Here is a 20,391-nt window from a genome sequence, read left to right as displayed (position 1 = left end):
CATTCCTTTTCTCACAGGCCAATTAAGCAATCTATGGGCACTAAGGAGAGGTGGTGTTTTTGTTTGTTATTATGGGATGCCTTTTTGTGCGTGTGTTTTATATTGTAGACAGCCCTGTGCACTTCACATGAAGGGTGGCCTGGAAATTTAATAAATAATAATGGTAATAATACTAATTATTATTATTCAGTGACCACAATCACCAAGGTTATTCCTGAGAAGATGCTGCAGCCACGGAGATCCCAGCCCATACCAGACATTCTGTAGCCCAGGGGTGGGGAAATTTTTATCCTCCAGATGTTGCTGGACTCCAACTCCCATCAGTCTTGACTATTGGCAGTGCTGGCTGGGGGGGTGGGTAGGGTGGGATATGTAGTTCAGCAACAACTAGAAGGACAAAGGTTCCCCACCCCTGGAGATGGCATTTCTCAGTCTGGCTGATTACTTGGGGCAAAAGTGGCCTTGTCCACATGGACACAGAATTGACCCTACAAACCAGTCCCAAGCAATCCTGCATGCGCCAGCTCCCTCTACCCATGGCTGCCTGATGCAAAGTACTATAATGGTAGTACTATAATGCAATGTACTGCCTAATGTAGTTGGGAACCTTCCGAGAAAGTGAAGACAGGTAATGCTTTCTGCAGATGCACGACCTGCATTTTATGACGCCATAATTTTATGGTGTTTTCGTGACTTTATTGCATGCGGCCATTACTGTTATTCGATGAATTGGCAGTTGACTCTTATTTGTGAATAAATCAATGCATTCCTACAGACTGAACGGGCCTTACTGTCTATTGAAGCATTACCTGCGTACAGCACATCTATCTCCTTCTCTCGCCTCTCTCACGCCCCCACCCTCAAATCGGATCGAAGCTGGCTTTGGACACATAAAAATACATTATTTCCTAAGACGGTGCAGGAGCTATACCGGACAGAGACGGATGGTGCGTGCGGACTACCAACGCCGTGCGCAAACCCGGCTTCCCTAGCCAGCGGCGGCGGCGGGAGCGGAGTCAAGGTGGGAGCGAGAGTTGCAGGGCAGGTGGGCGACCCCCACCCCCCAATCCCACGTGGGCCGCGTGCGCGCAACCCGCAAGTGAGTGAAAGTGGCGCCTGGAGAAAGCGAAGGCAGAAGGGGGAGGAGGGGGGACACTGGAGGCGCCAGGTGCCAACTAGCCAGAGCGCAGGAACGCGCTAAAGCGCAACGCAGGCGAGGTGGTGGTGGCCCCCTAAGGAGATGCCAGAGGAGGAGGAGGAGCAGGAAGGCGGCAGGACGCGTAGGGAAGCATCAAGGCGCTAGAGCGCATTGAGGAGCAGGCGGCGGTGACGGCACGCCCGGCCCCGAAGGGCGCCCGAGACACGTGAGGGGAAGCAGCCGGGGGCCGAGTGGGAGGCAGGCAGGGCTGCGAGGGGAGGGGACAGCCTGCCGGGGGGGGGGGCGAGGAAGCAAAAGCGGAGCACCAGCAGCTGCGCCGCGGCCCCTCGCTCGGAAGGCGCAGCAGCCTCGGCTCGCCCTGTGCGCAGCGCGCGCGGCCACCCTAGCCAAGCCGAAGCGCGCCCGGGCCGGCCGGACAGCCCCCTTCTCGCCGCTGCCATGTTCAGCCGGAGCGCGCGGAAGCGCCTCTCCAGCCGATCGGTGAGTCCGCGACGATCGCGTGGTCTGGGAGACCCGGTGTATGGGGGGGGGAGAGGGGGGGAATCTGCCGCGGGTCTAAGGTGATGTCGTGGTCTGGGCGGGGGGAAAGAAACGTGTCCCGGAGAGCGAGCCCACCCTGGCAAGCGAGAGAGAGACCCCCCCCCCCGTGCGCCCTGGCCAGGGCATCGCGCTTCACTGGGCACCTCCTCTCCAGCCCCTCCACCCTTTGAACAGGTTGGTCCGGGACCCCCGCCCCACTGTGGCGCCCACCCGCTTCCAAAGGCAAAGCCCCAGCCATGGCTAGGTCACAGCGCCTTGACTTGCTGCTCCCTTTGTCCAAGGCGCGGGGAGAACCGGGTCAGTTTCCCACCAGCTGGACCTTTTCAGATGCTAATCATCTCCTTCCACCACCCAGCGCTACTCTTCCGTGGAGGGAGATGCCGTTTCCCGATGGAGCGATTTATTAAATTTGTCTTTAGATAATAAAAAAAAAAATGTTTGCAAACAGATCTACTCCTCATTTCTCCTCATTTTATCAATGGGCAAGCAATCAGCTGGTGCGTCTTTAACAAGGTTGGGTCTGTCCCCCCCCCCCTCATTCTTGCCAGGGAGGTGGGAGAGGGAGACTGAGAGCATGTTGTTTGTATTCATGGGGTTCCTTCTTTTTCTTCAATGAAGTTGACCGCCTTGGGTGAGCTGGAACGAGAGCGGCCTTGCAACAACTGCGGTGACCAGTGTCCGGGCTTCGCACTTCATAAATGGAGGTAAGGAGACAAACGTTTCACACACACACAGAGTCCCCAAGGAGTTGTGAAAACAATGAGAGGCAGAGTGCAAGCTGCTGGAAAGCTTAACACCCTGTGTGTGTTTGTGTGCTTAAAATGTGATCTCTGGACGTATAATAAAACTTGGTGGTTGGTGTTGTTGATTCCTCCCTGTCATATCGGTGTGCTGTTCTGTTGGGTTTGTTCAAGACTTCTTTCCTTCTTGTGATCATCCTTTCCTGCAATCGTTCTCTGTGGCATTATCTGCCCCAGGTCTCACCACAAAGTTCCATAATTATTACTCCTGCTGCTTCAGTTTTGACGAACAACATTGAGTGACATTTCTCTGCGTGCTTCATTTGTGAGCAGGACCTGCCCTTCGTTTGTAGGTTTTGAGGTACTGACAGATGCATCTGATTTTAAGAAAAGCAACAACTCCGAAATCCACAGTCGGGCAATACTGACCAAAATGTCACTAAAGATTGTGCAGTCTTTTGAATTTTCCGGAAGTCGTCTTCAAGCTAGATGCTCTACAAAGCAGAGGTTGAGAATTGCATTTGTTACCGAATAATTGGTAGGCTGTTGACGCCTTGAGGTCTATATTTTGTCGCAGTCTGAAGATGGTTACCTGACTTAACCATTAACAAAAAAAAACTTCCTTGCATTAGTGATGTATTGTCTTCCTAGCGATAGTGTGGTGTAGTGGTTAGGGTGCTGAACTAGGACTTGGGAGACTAGGGTTCAAATCTCCACTCAGCCATGAAACTCACTGACCTTGGAGACCAGTCCCCATCTCTCAGCCTAACCGACCTCACAGGGTTGTTGTGAGGACAATATGGAGAGTGGGGAGAGCCATGGATGCTACCATGAGCTCCTTGGAGGAGAGGAGGGATAAACAAGCAAAATCAGCCAGTAAAAATAAAATGAGTGCTGAAGAGAGCAATGGAACTGTTACAGAAAGAATTCACACAGATGGAAGCTGTCTCTATGCATATAGAAGTGTGGAGAAGCAGTGGCAGACCTTTGGGGTCTCAAATTACAGCGGTGCCACGTGCTACGCTAAAATTCACCCCCCTGCCTCTCTCCCTTCCATTCTGCATCATAGTTGTGGTGCCCCTTGTGACACCCGCAAGGCTCTGTGCCCAGTGTGACTGAACTGGTTGTTGTTGTCGTTTAGTTGTGTCCGACTCTTCGTGACCCCATGGACCAGAGCACGCCAGGCACTCCTGTCTTCCACTGCCTCCCGCAGTTTGGTCAAACTCATGTTAGTAGCTTCGAGAACACTGTCCAAGCATCTCGTCCTCTGTTGTCCCCTTCTCCTTGTGCCCTCTATCTTTCCCAACATCAGGGTCTTTTCCAGGGAGTCTTCTCTTCTCATGAGGTGGCCAAAGTATTGGAGCCTCAGCTTCACAATCTGTCCTTCCAGTGAGCATTCAGGGCTGATTTCCCTCAGTTTGATCTTCTTTCAGTCCATGAGACTCTCAAGAGTCTCCTCCAGCACCATAATTCAAAAGCATCAATTCACACTCCCCTAAATCTGCTTCTGGGAGGAGGGTACACTTGTTGATTTATACAGCTCAGTTATTGTGTACAGAGGCTGGTCACCTGCTGAATACAACGTGTGAACCCCTCTGTGGCCACTTGAGAGGAAAGTGAATTCCTAAAACTGCTGTGGCTACAGTTGTCAGGTGAGCTTTCTTTTCTCTTCGTCTGCTGGGAAAAGCAGTGGTCCTCTCGAAGCACCAGTGCAGTTCTGGACTCTGCTACAGACTTTCTGGATGCGCTGAGAGTGCTTCACTGTTGCGCTGTTCGAATGTGCTTGCTTTACTGTATTTTTAAATAACGTGGATGCTTATTTTAATGTTTCAATGAAATGGTTTGATTGGGCATTTTTATTTACATGCTTTTACATTGTTTTGCAATTGGTTTTGATACTTGTAAGCTTTGGCAATCAAGCACCATATAAATTCATGAAGGTCAATAAGAATACACCAGCCTTCCCCAAGCTGGTAACCCTGCCTGCCCGAGATGTGTTTGGACTAGAGACATTAATAGTCAGGACTGGTGAGAGCTGAAGTCCAGCACCTGGAGAGAACCATGTTGGCTACCCCTGTCATATACCTTAAGGATTCTGACCATGCCTGCCTTTCCCTTAACTGTGACCCAGAACTGTAGGATGGCAACAACAGCTTTTGTTACAGGGAACCAGGTAGAGGGCCTTCTTGGTAGTGGCACCCGCCCTGTGGAATGCCCTCCCACCAGATGTCAAGGAAATAAACAACTACCAGACTTTTAGAAGACATCTGAAGGCAGCCCTGTTTTAGGGAGGCTTCTGGCGGTTCCCTCATTGCGAGAAGTGAGGCTACAGGGAACCAGACAGAGGGCCTTCTCGGTAGTGGCGCCCGCCCTGTGGAACCCTCCCATCAGATGTCAAAGAGATAAATAATTACCTGACATTCAGAAGACATCTTAAGGCAGCCCTGTTCAGGGAAGTTTTTAATATGTAACGCTGTACTGTTTTTAACACTGATTGGGAGCCGCCCAGAGTGGCTGGGGAAACTCAGCCAGATGGGCGGGGTATAAATAAATTATTATTATTATTATTATTATTATTATTATTATTATTATTATTATTATTATTATTATTTAATGTTTGACGCACTATTGTATTTTAATATTTTGTTGGGGTGGACAATAAATAAATAAATAAATAAATACATAAATAAATAAATCCTACCCAGATGCATAGTGTGTGTGTGGGGGGGGGGGGGAAGAGGCCTAACAGGACAATTGCTTGGGGTACAAAAAATTTTAGGGACTCATATAATTGTAGAAGTGGAAGGGACCACAATTGCCATCTGGTCCAACCCCCTGTAATGCCGGAATCTTTTGCCCAATGCGGGGCTTGAACCCACAACTTTTAGCTTTAGAGTCTCATGCTCTACTGACTTGAGCTATAGAGCCAGGAGCCATTGGCTGGTTTTAATTTAGTTTTATTGTATGACGTTGCATAAGAAAGTATATTAGTGAAAACCGTAAGGCATCGTGCAATTATCCGCAAGCTGATTTATTGCTACTGTATTCTTTGAGAGGTGGTCATGCACTCTACATTTATAAAACCCGTTTTGAAAATCAGCACTGTACATAAACATTTAACATGATGAGCCACTGGTTTTGTGTGGCACCTTTGTGTGGTGAGCCATCAGAACCAGAGCTTGGGACATCTTATCAGTGAAGTATTTTCAACTCCCCACCCCACTGGGCCCTTTTGGACGGGAGGGCTTCTTGCGTGAATAACTTCTTCCTGGCTCTGCTTCGGTCCTTTAACTCTGACTCACCTCTGACAGCTGCTTGCAGCTCAGCCCTCGCATCTTTTTGCAAGATCTGCATGTTTCTGTGCAAGAACGCCTTGCAACCGCCTTACCGTAGGGCGAGAAACTCCTGCAACCCCATGGTACAGCCTGTCTCATTACATGATTCACCCTGGGTTGAGTGGGTGCATTTGCAGTTTGCTGTAACAGGACATTTTCTACTGCTGGCTGCAAGCCCTGCTTAGATGAAGGAGCCATTGCAGCCTTGACTATCCTGGCAGTGCTGTTGAGAAATCTTAGGGAGAGAAGCTACCATGGACCTTCTTGGGGGGGGGGGTTAGCCAAAAGACACAGCCTTTTCTGTGGTGGCTCCATCCTGACAGGATGCCCTTATGCAGGAGGGATTCCTGGCAACCTCCTTATATTTACTTATTATTATCATTGTTATTATTTATTGCATTTATATACCACCCTATACCCGGAGGTCTCAGAGTGGTTCGTAGAAAGGATCAGCATAAAACCCAATTATATATATATCTTCAAAAGCACGTCAAGTGCAAGTAGATAAAGATGATTTTCCTGTTTCTCTTTTTATTTGGTAGACGATCTTGAGGACAGGTTTTTTAAAACTCATGTTATTTAAAAATAAAAATAAACAGTGCATGGTTCCAAGCTTTTCTTCCAATTCCCGCACTCATATTTGATGGCACAGCTGCCCATGGGTAGCCAAGTTCATGCCATATATATATATATATATATATATATATATATATATATATATTATATATATCCTTAGATTTATTCATGCCAACTCTTAATTGCTCTCATGGTCCTAGAGACCATGGTTGGACTACAGCACCTATCACCCCGACCCCTGGCCATGATGGATGGAGCTGCTGGGCATTAATTATAGTCCAACATCATATGCAGGCCACCAGGCTGCACCCAAGAAGTCTATAGTCCTTTTCAGAAGTTCCCCTCATGGTGTATAGGGCTAATATGTGATAAAGAGGAGCCACACTAGGGTGAAGGTGTTGTCCTGCCTCCCACACACTTACAAACAAACCACAGCCAACCAAATGCAACCAACGAAGCTCTGCAACCCTCTAATCTCTTGCAATGCCAAAAAATTTACACACACACACACACACACACACACACACACACACAAATAAAGGAACTACCCACCTGATGCTGACACAGAAACCTTGCTCGAACACTATGCAATAGCACGAAAGAACATGATCCACCGTCTCTCTCTCTCCTCTCTTACCAGATGTAAACGAACAGTGAAAAAGACTCTATGAATCAAAAGGAGACATGCTCTATGCACTTTTCCATGTTTATTTGTGTTTTGTTAACACAAGGGCTAATATTTGGAGAGGGGATGGGCAGTAGGGTGACCTCAGGCTGATACCTAATTCTCCTATGGTCCAGGGCTGAGGCTGTGCACATGGGAGGGCTTAAGAGACCTCACAGGGCCCCTTCTAGCTGTTGCACTTGTTCTCATCCACGGAGCTGACCAAAGGGACAAAAAGAGACCCAGAGAGGAGACCTTTTCCAATATGCAGTGTGGAGGTATCAGAGCTGCACGGATGTGAGAAGATCTATTTGCATCCCGTTTCGTAGCAGTGCTGCAGTTCTGTTGGGCTGTCTTTGCCTCTGCAGGTGAAGACAAGCTGGTGTGGTGCAGTGGTTCAAAGTGTTGGACCAGCACCTGGCAGACCAGGGTTCAAATCCCCACTCAACCACGAACCCCAGGAGATCAAGGTTCAAACCACCCACTCACCAGGTGACCTTGGGGGCCAGCCACTGTCTCTCTCAGCCTAACCTTGTGGGGGGCTAAATGAGGAGAAGACCCTCCAAGACGCCCTTTCTTTAACTATATTAATGAACCAACCCAAGACCTTGTTATACCAAGCGCCATCACCCAACTGAGCTTCATCTCTTCCATCCAAGATGACATATGTGCCTAACCTGTGTGAACATGTTCTGGTTCATTTTTGAAAGCCACCTAAACCCGCAGTATTAAATTGGAGGGTTTTAAGCAGAGGTCGGATGGTCATCTGTCATGGATGCTTTAGCTAAAATTCTTGCAATGCAACTCTACAATTCTGCGAATTTTGTATGTTAATTATGCATTGTCTGAAGTCCCTGGATCAACAGCCAACTAGTTTCACTGTGAACCCTTGAGATACGATTCCTTCACCCCCTTGCTTCCCCCCACCCCCACCTCGGAAACCAGCCAAAATATGCCATTGCATGACCCTCTCCTAAGGAGGAAGAGGCAGAACATCATCTCCTATATTACACTGCGCTTCAGAGGCCTTTGGGACACCCCAAAGCCCAGCATCTCTGCAGGGGACACCCCCTTCTCCCCAGTAAAGAGGATGGGGACCTGCTTTTGTGGTCATGCTGGCTCGCTAGAGGAGATAGGGACACTCTTTGCGGATTCCCTGTTTATTTACTTCTGTCATGGGCACCTGACTAGCCACTGTGAGAACAGAATGCTGGACTAGATGAGCCATTTGCCTGAACCAGCAGGGCTCCTTGTATGTTCTTAGGATGACTTACTCATGGCCTGGAGGCCTGATTGAATCCCCCCAGCAAATTTTTCTAATCAACTAAGGAGGGGAGGCAGACTGTGGGTGGGTGGCCACTCCCAGCATGTGGACTTTAGCGGGTTGGCCAAGGTTGAATGCTGCCTTTGGGCCAAAGAAGGCAGCCTTAGTCAGAATCAAGTTCTTTACTTATTTATTTATTGAGCAATTACACTCTCGTTTACCCTTAGAAATATATGTGCCGAAGGAAATCTGATGTTGGGATTATGCGCCCCCATTGGTGACTAGTTATTCCAGTGTGGATGGCTTTATACTTTCTGTGCATCTAATCTATAATTTGCCATCTTGCTCACTTACCTTGCCTGAAAAGAGTTTTTTGGGAGGGGAGTTCTTCACAGCCTGTTCTGGTGTTCAGAACAGCCCCGAATAATTTGGCTTTTGTGGTTTTGTACACAGAGGAAAAAGCTACAAGCCTGTTTCAGCCACATTAAAATGCTTGATAAAGCTAAAAGAAAACAATAGGTTTCAAGGGAATGTACAGCTTAAGGAAACAAGGCTAGATCAATTAACCACTGGGGTTCTTAAGCTTCTTTCTCGTAATCTTTTAACTGTACAGTTTTTGCTGTTAAATGTAAATTGGACTTGGGGCTTCAAAGATGGGAATTTACAAGATACCTCGGGGAGGCTAGAGTTCTAAGCCTGTGATACATTCAGAAAGCAAATCGTCCCAATTGCTGATGCAAGCGTTGTGCATTTATTATCATTATGTGGAACCTTATGCTTCCTAATTAGCCATGATTTCTTTTTCGCCATGATCTGTGCTGCCGTTTTATTAACCCGGGCAAAAATTGCTGTGGCTAGAAGATCAAAGGGGATGTTTAAAAGTCCTTCGTGAAAGGAGGAGAATGTCTTGACTGACGATTGAAAAATATTCCTGGATCTATCTTTCTCTCTTCCTTCTCTGTAGGATGCATCACTTAAAAGGAAAAAAAGAAAAATGGAATTCCAAATGTTCTCTTCGGAGACACACATTTCATTTTATGTGATTTCATTCCTCTCCCTTTAAGAGCTAATTTGCACCGTACTTCTAGTTCGTTATTTTAATTTACAGGATGTGGCCTGTTTTACAATCTGTCCTTTCCTTAAATTGCTTTCAGAAACATTCTCCTGAAAGTACAGTTTCAATTAGAGCAATTAGCCATACAAGGGGGGGGGGGGAGAGAGAAGAGACCATGTTATAGTCCAGCCAATTGGCAGCAACAGGAAGTTGCCCTGGGGGCCTATCAGCACCCCCTCATCAATGATGGCTCCTCCTTTTCCCCCGCCCCTGCCATCATTGCCCCTTCCTCCTCTGTGTCTGTGCCGGCAACCACCTCTACTCCCTCCCTGCTGTTTGCTAGGAGATCCCACTGGCCTGCCGACCTTCCAAAAGCTGGCTTTTGATAGAGTAGAGAGGAGGGAAGATGGGAGAGGAGCTGGAGCCACCCATCTCCTGTCATAATACTGATGTTGACAGAAAGAGGGGACCAGAAAGATGTAAGGCCCTCTAATTATACAGCAGAGCCGAAGAATGAAACATAATACAATCTTAAATGGGATTAAATACAAAATACAGTCGTACCTTGGAAGTACAGTGGTACCTCGGGTTAAGTACTTAATTCGTTCCAGAGGTCCGTTCTTAACCTGAAACTGTTCTTAACCTGAAGCACCACTTTAGCTAATGGGGCCTCCCGCTGCCGCCGCACCACCAGAGCATGATTTCTGTTCTCATCCTGAAGCAAAGTTCTTAACCCCAGGGAATATTTCTGGGTTAGCGGAGTCTGTAACCTGAAGCGTATGTAACCTGAAGCGTATGTAACCTGAGGGACCACTGTATATATATTGGGAAAGCCCTGTCGGACGTTCAGTTTGCAAAAATAGTTCGCAAACTGGAACAGTCACCGGGTTTGCGGCGTTCGGGACCCAAAATGTTCAAAAACTAAGCTGTTCGAAAACCAAGGTACAACTGTATGTATATTGGGAAAGCTTCCATAAAACACTTGGCCTTAAGCTTTGTGGGGTGGAGGGTACCCTTCAGTGATATTTTGCTGAGCATAAATGGTATTCTTAAATGGGCACTTACTGCTGACTTTGGAGCACAGTGGGAAATGACTTCTTATTAAGGTTACCAGATGTCCCCGTTTCCTGGGGACAGTCCCCAGATTTACAAATCCGTCCCCATACAAAATCCATTGAAGTTGAAAAGTGTCCCCAGATTCATTGAAAAAAATCTGGTAACCTTATCTTGGGTATGTAAGTCCAGACCAAACCATTTCTTTAGCAGTCCCACTCAGAGACATACTCAGGCTCCCATGTACCCTTGAAGAGTTTGGATTTGATATCCCGCTTTATCACTACCTGAAGGAGTCTCAAAGCGTCTAACATTCTCCTTTTCCTTCCTCCCCCACAACAAACACTCTGTGAGGTGAGTGAGGCTGAGAGACTTCAGAGAAGTGTGACTAGCCCAAGGTCACCCAGCAGCTGCATGTGGAGGAGCGGGGAAGTGAACCCGGTTCCCCAGATTACGAGTCCGCTGCTCTTAACCACTACACCACGCTGGCTCCCTTGGCAAGGAGATGTATTGGTGCCCCAGACTGTCAGAGGAACCAAACGAGTGGAGAGGCGTGATTTTGGCGTCCCCTTGGGTGACTTCACTGACCCCTAGGTACACCTCTTCACCCCCTTTGGAATATGGGGGTTCAGATATTTCCATCAGGGAAAATGGCCCATTTCGCAAAACTGTCTTGTTTTGACTCGTAGAAGCTCTCTGGGGGTCTCGGGCTGAGTTCTTTCTGAGACAGTTTTAGGGGAGATGCCAGTTATTGAGTTCCTACCACAGTGGTACCTTGGTTGTTGAACTTAATCTGTTCCAGAAATCTGTTCAACTCCTGGAACAGTTTGAAAGCCACATCCCTGGCTGCAGGAGCTTCTTGCACTCAACCAGAAGCCGTGGAAGCCCCATCGGATGTTTGGCTTCCAAAAAATGTTCGCAAACCGGAACATTCACTCCCGGGTTTGTGACGTTCGGGAGCCAAAACGTCCGAGTACCAAGGCAACCAAGGTATGTCTGTACCTCAGTGCAGATGCTCCACTTCTGAGCAATAGGCCCTTCCAATAGCTCTGAACTGCGACACTCACAATGTTTTTACAAACCTCCAGGCTAACGTTATGCCCCCTTTTTCTGATGTTCAGGCTATGTGTGGCATTGCTTATGTAGCTGGAATGGCACCAAGCTGGCCCAAGAGCGAAGAACAGAAGCAGGCTGGCGGAACTGCAAAGTTTGCAGAAATACACACACACACACACACACACATAAATATGGGGAGTGGGACTTAAATGGAGGGGGGAGCCTCAGAACGCATATAATGAGGACTGAGCATGCTCAGTAGCCATGGAACGCTGGGGCAACAAAAATGGGCTTGGAGAGAGGATTGAGCACAGCAGCTGGAATCGTAAACTTGTAATGCTTCTCGCTGCAACATTCTGTTTCAGTTCCTTCTTGTTTGGATTAGCTAGTGGTCATTGTGGGTGTTGCTGAAGCTCCTGTTAGATTTGTTGCTGTTGGGCATCCTGAATTCATAATTTGAAAAGAAAAGAAAGATCACTTGGAATTGCCCCTAATTTCTCTGAGCTTGTTTTGAATCTCTGGAGATGTTCCTTTAGTGTGTGTGTATTTGTATATGTCAGAATATCTGAATACCTGTCCGCGCCATAGCAGTTGACTTGCGATGCTTAGATTTCATAGCTAACCAAAGCGCGTTCTTATTTTAAATACCTGAGAATTTTCCACACAGAAGATCATCTGCAAACCAGCTGAGATCCGAACGGTGTTGAAATATTCATCTGCGTATGTTGTGGAAAGTCCCAGGGATGTCCTTGTATCCCCCCCCCCCTTTTTAAACAGATGAGGAGAAGTAGCTGTGGTGGCACTTGGAGAAGGTGGCATTGTGTGTGCAAGTGAAATCCTGCTAACTCCTAGGGAGTCAGGTTGCTGTTTCCTAATCAGATCTGCTTTGCCTTAATCTGCCTTCCATTCAGCTTGTTAACAAGCTTTGGGCCTTGAATAAAGCTGTCATTGGAGCTGGGTGGCTGAATGGCTATTAGGAGTGCCTTTTGCATAATGCTCTCCTCTCTCCACAAAAAAAAGGCCCAGGGAAAAAAGCGGTGGTCTGCTGAGAGAATAGGACAGGGAATTTACAGCCTGTCCCTAATGCAATTAGGATGAATATCTAAACCTTTAAGGGCAACAAATGGTTACTAGCTAGAGATGAATGAGGCAAGCTGCATTTGCCATCCTGAGGCCTTTTGAGGATGATAATAAATGGCCTATTCAGGTGGACATGATTTGAAGTTAAATGCGCCACTGCCTTTTGTTGCGGGCCGTAAAATATTCTGGTTGGGGCCTGGTATTTTCTGATCAATGTGTGTGCAGGCACCTCATGGATCTTTATTGCATTCTTGTGTGGGAGGAGGGTGCTGCCGCTAAAACTCTCCCGGCTAGAAATGTTGTTGCCATAGTTATGTTTCCTTTTTTGCAGTAGCTTAAAATATCAGGGTGAGAGTGCGGAAGACTCTTGACTGGCACGTGTAACAATCACATTAGAGCTCCAGTTTCCTGGGTCCTTGCACACTTGGCGGAGGGAGCGCTGGGATCTGCCTCTCACTGCCATTCCATCATCTTGGACTGTCAAGAATTCACCATCCCAGGTGCCTCCTATTGTGTCATGCAACTTTCCCCTTGTCTTCTCAAGTCCAATCCAACACGCTTAGTAGGTTACAGTGCGTGGCATCCAATTTAGGCTGCAATCTGAACTCTATTTACATAGAAGTAACCTCCACTGAATTAAATGAGACTTGCTTTTGAATAGACATGGCTAGGATTGCAGCCATAGTTATTAAATTGTTGTTGTTGTTGTTGTTATATTCAGTGTTTTTTTCTTGGGGGACGCATAAGTACGCATACTCCTAAACATTTTGTGAATCTAAGTTTCGCCTCATTGAGGGGCAGTATTTCAATATGAGTAGAAAAATGAGAGTACCCCTAAACATTTTTTTAGGAAAAAAAGCACTGATTATATTTATACCCTGCCCATCTGGCTGGGTTTCCCCTGCCACTCCAGGTGGCTTCCAGCAGAATATGAAAACATAAAATGTCAAATGTTACAATCAGAATATCAATGGATTTAAGTTACCTAAATAAAAAATTGGATATTGCTGTGTAGCACTTAAGAAAGCTAACTTTCTTTTGACCAGGGGTCAGCAAACTTTTCAGTGGGGCGGTCCACTGCCCCTCAGACCTTGTGGGGGGCCGGACTATATTTTGAAGGGGAAAAAATGAACCAGTTCCTATGCCCCACAGATAACCCAGAGATGCATTTTAAATAAAAGCACACATTCTATTCATGTAAAAACACGCTGATTCCCAGACCATCTGTGGGCCGGATTTAGAAGACAGAAATGGTGGAGGTTGTAGTGTAGCAACATCTGGTGGGTCCAAAGTTCCCCAGCCCTGCCATAGGCATTTGGTTGGCCATTGTGTGGGGGGAAAGGGTGCTGGGATTAGATTGGTCTGATCCAGCAAGGCTCTTCTTAGCACTTTCAAACCTCAACATCCAGGAATGCAAAGACACCATTTTGAATTCATGCAGAAATCCTCATTTTAATTAGCCGACTTATTCAGTCTTCCCGAGCGCTGCACGAACAGACCGTTCAGTTATTATTCTGCCCATTGTGATCTACCGGTGTGGCCATTTCTGGCACACTATTCTGCGACTTGTCTGGCAGTGGCATGGCTCGTATCTGCGTGAGAGCATTGTTTGTGGTGGTTATTGCTCTTTCTGCCACCGTGGCTCCAGGAGGCCGCTCGCTGCATTGCTCTCACCAAGATTTATGCGTGGTCCAGGCCCTACAAAGGAGCTTGGGTCTTAGATGCTCCCTTTCTTATACATTCAATTAATAACTGAAGCATTTAAGTGCTAATTCTTCTTTGCAGGATTTCAGGAATATTCCGACTCCCAGCTAACTGGGTTTATTTTCGGTCTTTGCTTTGACTAGTGGCACAGATTTTCAAAGGGCAAAAGGAGAGAGGGGGTGTTAAAAGTGTCTGTTCAAAGTAGCAATGGAATGAATAACAGTGAATGATGAAGCAATTGTTTCTGGTGGAAGAAAACACACACACACCCAAAATTGCCTGAATTATTGCTCCCATATGCGTCAAGTATTTTTGTAATTTTTCACACCCACATTTGCACTTCGTTCCTCTCATGAGTAACATGCTTTGGAACAGTCTGCTCAGCTTTGCTGGATTTGATTTATAAAGCAGCTTTTAATCTTAAGAGGAGGCCCTTGGATGTTGGCTAATGCAATGCACTTCTGTTTCGAGCACTTAACCTCTGCTGCTGAAATAGGGGGAAGCATATTGAGGCTATGATCCAAATGGATAGTTGCAACTCAGTCAGGGTCGGCCCAAGATATTTTGACACCTGAGGCAAACCATGAATTGGCACCCTGCTCCCTGCCAGGGAAGAAGGGGTGAGTGAGGATGCAAAAGTGTGTGGGAGGGTTAAGAGCTATATCATGATATGCTGTCCCTGTGGATTTTGTTGCCTGAGGCAGTCGCCTCACCTTGCCTCATGGGTGGGCCGGCCTGAGCTCAGTGCAGTTTGTTGTGAACTTGGATGTTGGGATGTGGTATCTAATATTAGGGCAGAACTATACCTGGTCTCCTGCCAACCTAGCAGTTCGAAAACACGTCATGTGCAAGTAGATAAATAGGGACCACTCCAGTGGGAAGGTAAACGGCGTTTCCGTGCACTGCTCTGGTTCGCCAGAAGTGGCTTAGTCATGCTGGCCACATGACCCGGAAGCTGTCTGTGGACAAACGCCTGCTCCCTCAGCCTATAGAGCAAGATGAGCGCGCAACCCCAGAGTCGGTCATGACTGGACCTAATGGTCAGGGGTCCCTTTACCTTTACCTTATACCTGATATTCGGTGAAATGCAGCTTTCCCTGGTACATTCGTAAAGTAACAATAAAAATCAGTCACAGGAACTTCAGTCTATAGTTCCTTGCTTCACTTTCCTAAGCAATTTTTTTGTTAAATGAGAAAGCTTTGCTGAATTATTATTATTATCTAGTCACTTTACACAAGGGTTGAAAAGCAGCTTACAAATAATGCTAAAATTCACAGTGCAAAATCATTCAAAGCAAAGTTCAGTATGATACAATACTCAAGCATTAAATACTACTGCATTCCCTAACATGGGTCTCACCACCACAGATAACCAAAGCAGAAGGAGGGGGCGGGGATATACCTCCAACTGCTGGAAAGAAAAACACACAAATAAATGCCTGAGAGAGAAGAAATGTCTTTGCCCATCAATGCAAAACCAAAGGAAACTGATCCCTGGAATAAAACCATGTTGAATACTGCCTCTGTGTTAGAAGGGAGGTTTGCCTGCTGTTGCTGTCCAGTAGAGGTCTTCTTCAAAAGTGTGACCAATATCTCTTTGAAATGGACTCTGCAAGGAGGTGGCAAAGCCTGATTTGCACTCCATTGAGTTACATCCCCTCCCTAGAGTTTCCCAATACTGGGCAATTCTTAAAGGCACAGAGATTGGTTATGCAGGAGGCCGGTCTTGGTTGCTTGGTTTCTATAGCCTTTTTTTTTTTTAAAAAAAGTGGTGGGCAACTTTCTTTTTTATGTATAGCATTTTTTCCAGCAAGGGCTCAGAGACTGGTTTATTTTATTTTATTATTTATTTAAGTGGTCTGTGTGTGTGTGTGTGTGTGTGTGTGTGTGTGCGTGTGAGGGAGAGAGAAAGAGACAAAGGAGCAGGTGTAGTGTACACGTTGTGCTTGGCAAATACAAGGCGACTCTGTCTAAAATATTTGACTTCTTACAAGTTACTCTGGATTGCATTTCAAGGGTTTAAAGGGGCTTTGAAAAGCTGCCTGATTGAATTACTTTTCAGATCAATTGTGCAAATCCACAGCTGGTGTAACGGGCGCTGGAGCCGAGAATATGACGTTGACAGCCGCCTGTAAACATTTGGTGCCTTGGGCTTCACCTGGTACTTAAATTAGGGAATAGGATTCTTTGTCCGTATTGGATGTCAAAGGGGTGTTCCGCCGTTTACACATGCTCTATATCTTGGGATGTGGTTTAACAAAAAAATAAACGTCGTTTTGGGGGAACGGCAGCTTACACTGTGTGTATTAACATGTTGATTGGCATGGAATGACCGCCCCAAATCTGATCATTTCTGATGTCATCTATCCCTTCCCTGCTAGACTAAACAAAATGTCGTCCCCCCACATTTCATACTTGAGGAAATGGGCCAGTTTCCTACTGTCTATGATCAAACTGATAACAGTGACAAGTTGTCTGAACTGCATGCTCCCTGTTTTATAATGTAAATGAACATTTGCCATTCCTCCTCTGGCCTTGACAACAGAGATGCCCCATCATTTATTTTAAGGAGATCTGTCAGGAATATGGGTTTGCTGGAGGACAGTGGGGTCTGCTGTTGCATCTCTGGTTTAGACGCTTCCTTATTGACGCCCACCACTGTTTTTCCACTAAGAGGGGAGATGCAGTGATGGTTCTGCAACCCATCAAGAGAAAAGTGGGAGAGGGACAAGGAATTTGTGGGAGAGAAGAAGCCATTGTTTCTTTAGGAAAAAGGACCAGGCTGACTAGAAGTAGAAGAACGTAGGCTGACCTGAGAGCCAGGCCTTCAGACCAGGAATGAACAAGCTAGGAATAAACACTGACATCCAGAGGCAGAAAACCCTTAGAGCAGTGGTTCTCAAACTTGGGTCGCCAGATGTTTTTGGCCTACAACTCTCATGATCCCTAGCTCACAGGACCAGTGGTCAGGGATGATGGGAGTTGTGGGCCAAAAACATTTGGGGACCCAAGGTTGAGAAAGTCTGCCTTAGAGGCTCAGTTAGCCGACGGAGAGGGGTTTCCAAGAACAAAGATGTGGATAAGGTACTCAAGAGTTTCTGTGAGAGCTACATTTTCCTACTATGAGTGCTGAATGCACCGTATTTTTCGCTCTATAAGACACACCAGACCACAAGACGCACCTAGTTTTTGGAGGAGGAAAATAAGAAAAAAAATATTCTGAATCCCAGAAGCCAGAACAGCAAGAGGGATCTCTGCGCAGTGAAAGCAGCAATCCCTCTTGCTGTTCTGGCTTCTGGGATAGCTGTGCAGCCTGCATTCGCTCCTTAAGACGTACACACATTTCCCCTTAATTTTTAGGAGGGAAAAAGTGAGCCTTATAGAGCAAAAAATATGGTAAGTATGTGTGGAATACAAGAAGAGAAGAAGAAGAAGAAGAGTTTGGATTTGATATCCCGCTTTATCACTACCCGAAGGAGTCTCAAAGCGGCTAACATTCTCCTTTCCCTTCCTCCTCCACAACAAACACTCTGTGAGGTGAGTGGGACTGAGAGACTTCAAAGAAGTGTGACTGGCCCAAGATCACCCAGCAGCTGCATGCGAACCCGGTTCCCCAGATTACGAGACTACCGCTCTTAACCACTACACCACACTGGCTCTGGGTGCAGATTCCTAACCCTGATGGAAACAAATGTAGGTGTTTGAGAGGAAGAGTTGTAGCTTAGCAGCAAAGCATGTCTTTTGCACCCAAAACGTCCCAGGTTCAATCCCTGTCAAGCAGGGCTGGCAAAGACTCCTGCCCAAGAACCTCGACAGCCACTGCCTGCCAGTGTCAACAACTGAGTTAGATGGACCAAAGGTTTGACTGGATGTAAGAAGGCCTCCTATGTTCCCAAGTACCTATAATGTGTTTTCCCTCCAGTGCATCGGGCATCGAGTGTCCTTCAGCAGGCTTTTATGTAAGCCAAATCAGGATGTGCCGTGATTGTTTTAAAGGGGAAGACACCTGCATTTCTGGGTGCTCACACACTCTTATGCATAACTGGCAAGAGCCCCTGCTATTGATTAATGCAAGGAGAAGACAGCAATGGCACCTTCCTTGCCTTGTATCCCAGAGCTTCCACTATGCATAATTTCCCAGGCGTTCGGAGTTTGGAGTCAAGGAAGGCGCTAGGCTAGGGGCATAAAATGACAGCAAGGCTGTCACACATAAACACATCTGAAATGAGTTCATAAATACAGTGGTACCTCGGGTTACAGACGCTTCAGGTTACAGATGCTTCAGGTTACAGACTCCGCTAACCCAGAAATAGTACCTCGGATTAAGAACTTTACCTCAGGATGAAAACAGAAATCATTCAGTGGAGGCGTGACGGCGGCAGCGGGAGGCACCATTAGCTAAAGTGGTACCTCAGGTTAAGAACGGTTTCAGGTTAAGAATGTACCTCCAGAACAAATTAAGTACTTAACCCGAGGTACCACTGTATTTCCATTAAAATTCTGTCTCAAAGATGCTTGCCATTCCCTATGTCACTGATGGAGAACAATTGGCAATTGGCTTTAAAAGGGAATACATTAATTAGTTTGAATCAATAAAATTTGCTAAAAGCAAAATGAGGAAAGTAGCATGCATATTTTCACCCCAGATATTTTGTGTGTGTGTGTGTGTGTGTGTGTGTGTGTGTGCATATACCAATACTATATATTCATATTCACTGCCTATTACAATGGGGTCTTGAATCCTTCCTGAATATTCAGCATTGTTTAGATCTTGGTAAACCGCCCAGGGCTTCCTGAATTAGCAGAACATAAAATCCAGCAACTCTAATCCAAGGAGGATCCACAGACTAGAGAAAGGAACAATGAGCACTGCCAATGACGATAGAGCCATATTGTTATTCACAGTCTCTGAACATCCTTTTTAAATACCAGCAAGGAAACCTATTAGGAGTAGCAGGAACAGGAAGATCAAGTGACTTCCTGTTCCATCCTGCCCTCAGCATATGGGAGCCAGGTTATCCGAAGGCGTCTGTAATTTGCTGCGGAAGGACATGAAATGGCATTTGAGGCTGACAAGGGTTTGCTGCTGTCTCCAAATGCCGGGCTCTGTCACTCGCTGTTCAGCTTCTGAGCTAAGGTGACATTTTCACTCTGCACAGGGAAAGTACATATACATATGTGCTTGTTCTCGAGATGAATCTCTTCCCATTGACCCAATTATCTGTGCCTATAATAATAGTCTTCACAAGACTAAACTCTATGCGGCCTCCAGATCTGATGATGGTTTCCTGGAGGCATAAATGGAGGAAGGGATAGCAATATAGGAAAGTGGTTGGAAGTGCTGGCCTGTGGCCCTGATTAGTCCCTCCAGGCCACCATAGGGTGAACCACACACACCTTTCCTTCAAAGCACACTCCTGGTTCTTCATCTGCAGCCATGGCTTGAAGTTTCAGTCAGCTGATGTTGTATGACATCAGGTGATTGAAAGGTGGGTGGCTCTACAGGGGGTCATCCACTTCTAGGTCCAGCCCTCCACTGGGAAGTCATTCTCCATCCCTGCTAATGGAAGTCATTACATCTTACCCTTCTCCCACCTGCTTGCCCCATGCCTTAACTCACTAAGGGGTAGTCAACCTGGTGCTCTCTAGATGTTGGTGGTCCAACTCCCAGCATTGATGGTCCAACTCCCAGTGACCATGCTGGCTGACGCTGTGGGGAGTTGTAGTCCAATAACATTTGGAGGGCAGCCATTTACCTTCTCCTTCCCTTCCCCGCCCCACCCTGCTAAAAATGCACGGGGCTTATGTTGCGAAAGTTTCACTCCCTCATTTGTTCATAATTTTATTTGTATGCTGGTTTTCCAGAAAGAGAATCGTGCTCAAAGCAGCTTACGACAAAGAAAACAGGGCTACATCTCAAACTCAACAATTTCATAATAACACGATAAAACATCATAATAGCAAATATAACAATATAACAATAGACATTTCTGTAAACACTGCAAGATTACATCGACCACATTGCACTTCCTGGCAATAGCAAAAATAAAAAGGGAGCTTGATGGTTTCACCTTGGACCTAGATACACCTCTCCTCTGCTCACCATCCCTCTTCTGCAACAACTCGTTATAAGAGGCAGTAAGCTGGGTAGCTGCAAACTTCCTTC

The 20,391-nt window shown here is 46.5% G+C and overlaps 1 protein-coding gene across 1 annotated transcript in view; it reads left to right on the top strand.

The window, feature by feature from the left end:
- The first annotated feature begins 948 nt into the window (after positions 1-948).
- PRICKLE2 (prickle planar cell polarity protein 2) overlaps positions 949-20,391 on the top strand; it is a 252,106-nt gene continuing 232,663 nt past the window's right edge. The window contains exons 1-2 of the mRNA XM_081184051.1: positions 949-1,639; positions 2,318-2,403. Coding sequence (XP_081040177.1) covers positions 1,598-1,639; positions 2,318-2,403 — 128 coding nt within the window. The 5' untranslated portion in view covers positions 949-1,597. The remainder of the gene's footprint in view (positions 1,640-2,317; positions 2,404-20,391) is intronic.

The sequence above is a fragment of the Podarcis bocagei genome, assembly GCF_964188305.1.
Source record: "Podarcis bocagei genome assembly, chromosome: 2".
Classification (NCBI taxonomy): Eukaryota; Metazoa; Chordata; class Lepidosauria; order Squamata; family Lacertidae; genus Podarcis; species Podarcis bocagei.
Note: the sequence above shows the minus strand (reverse complement) of the source record. Positions and strands in the feature narration are given on the sequence as shown.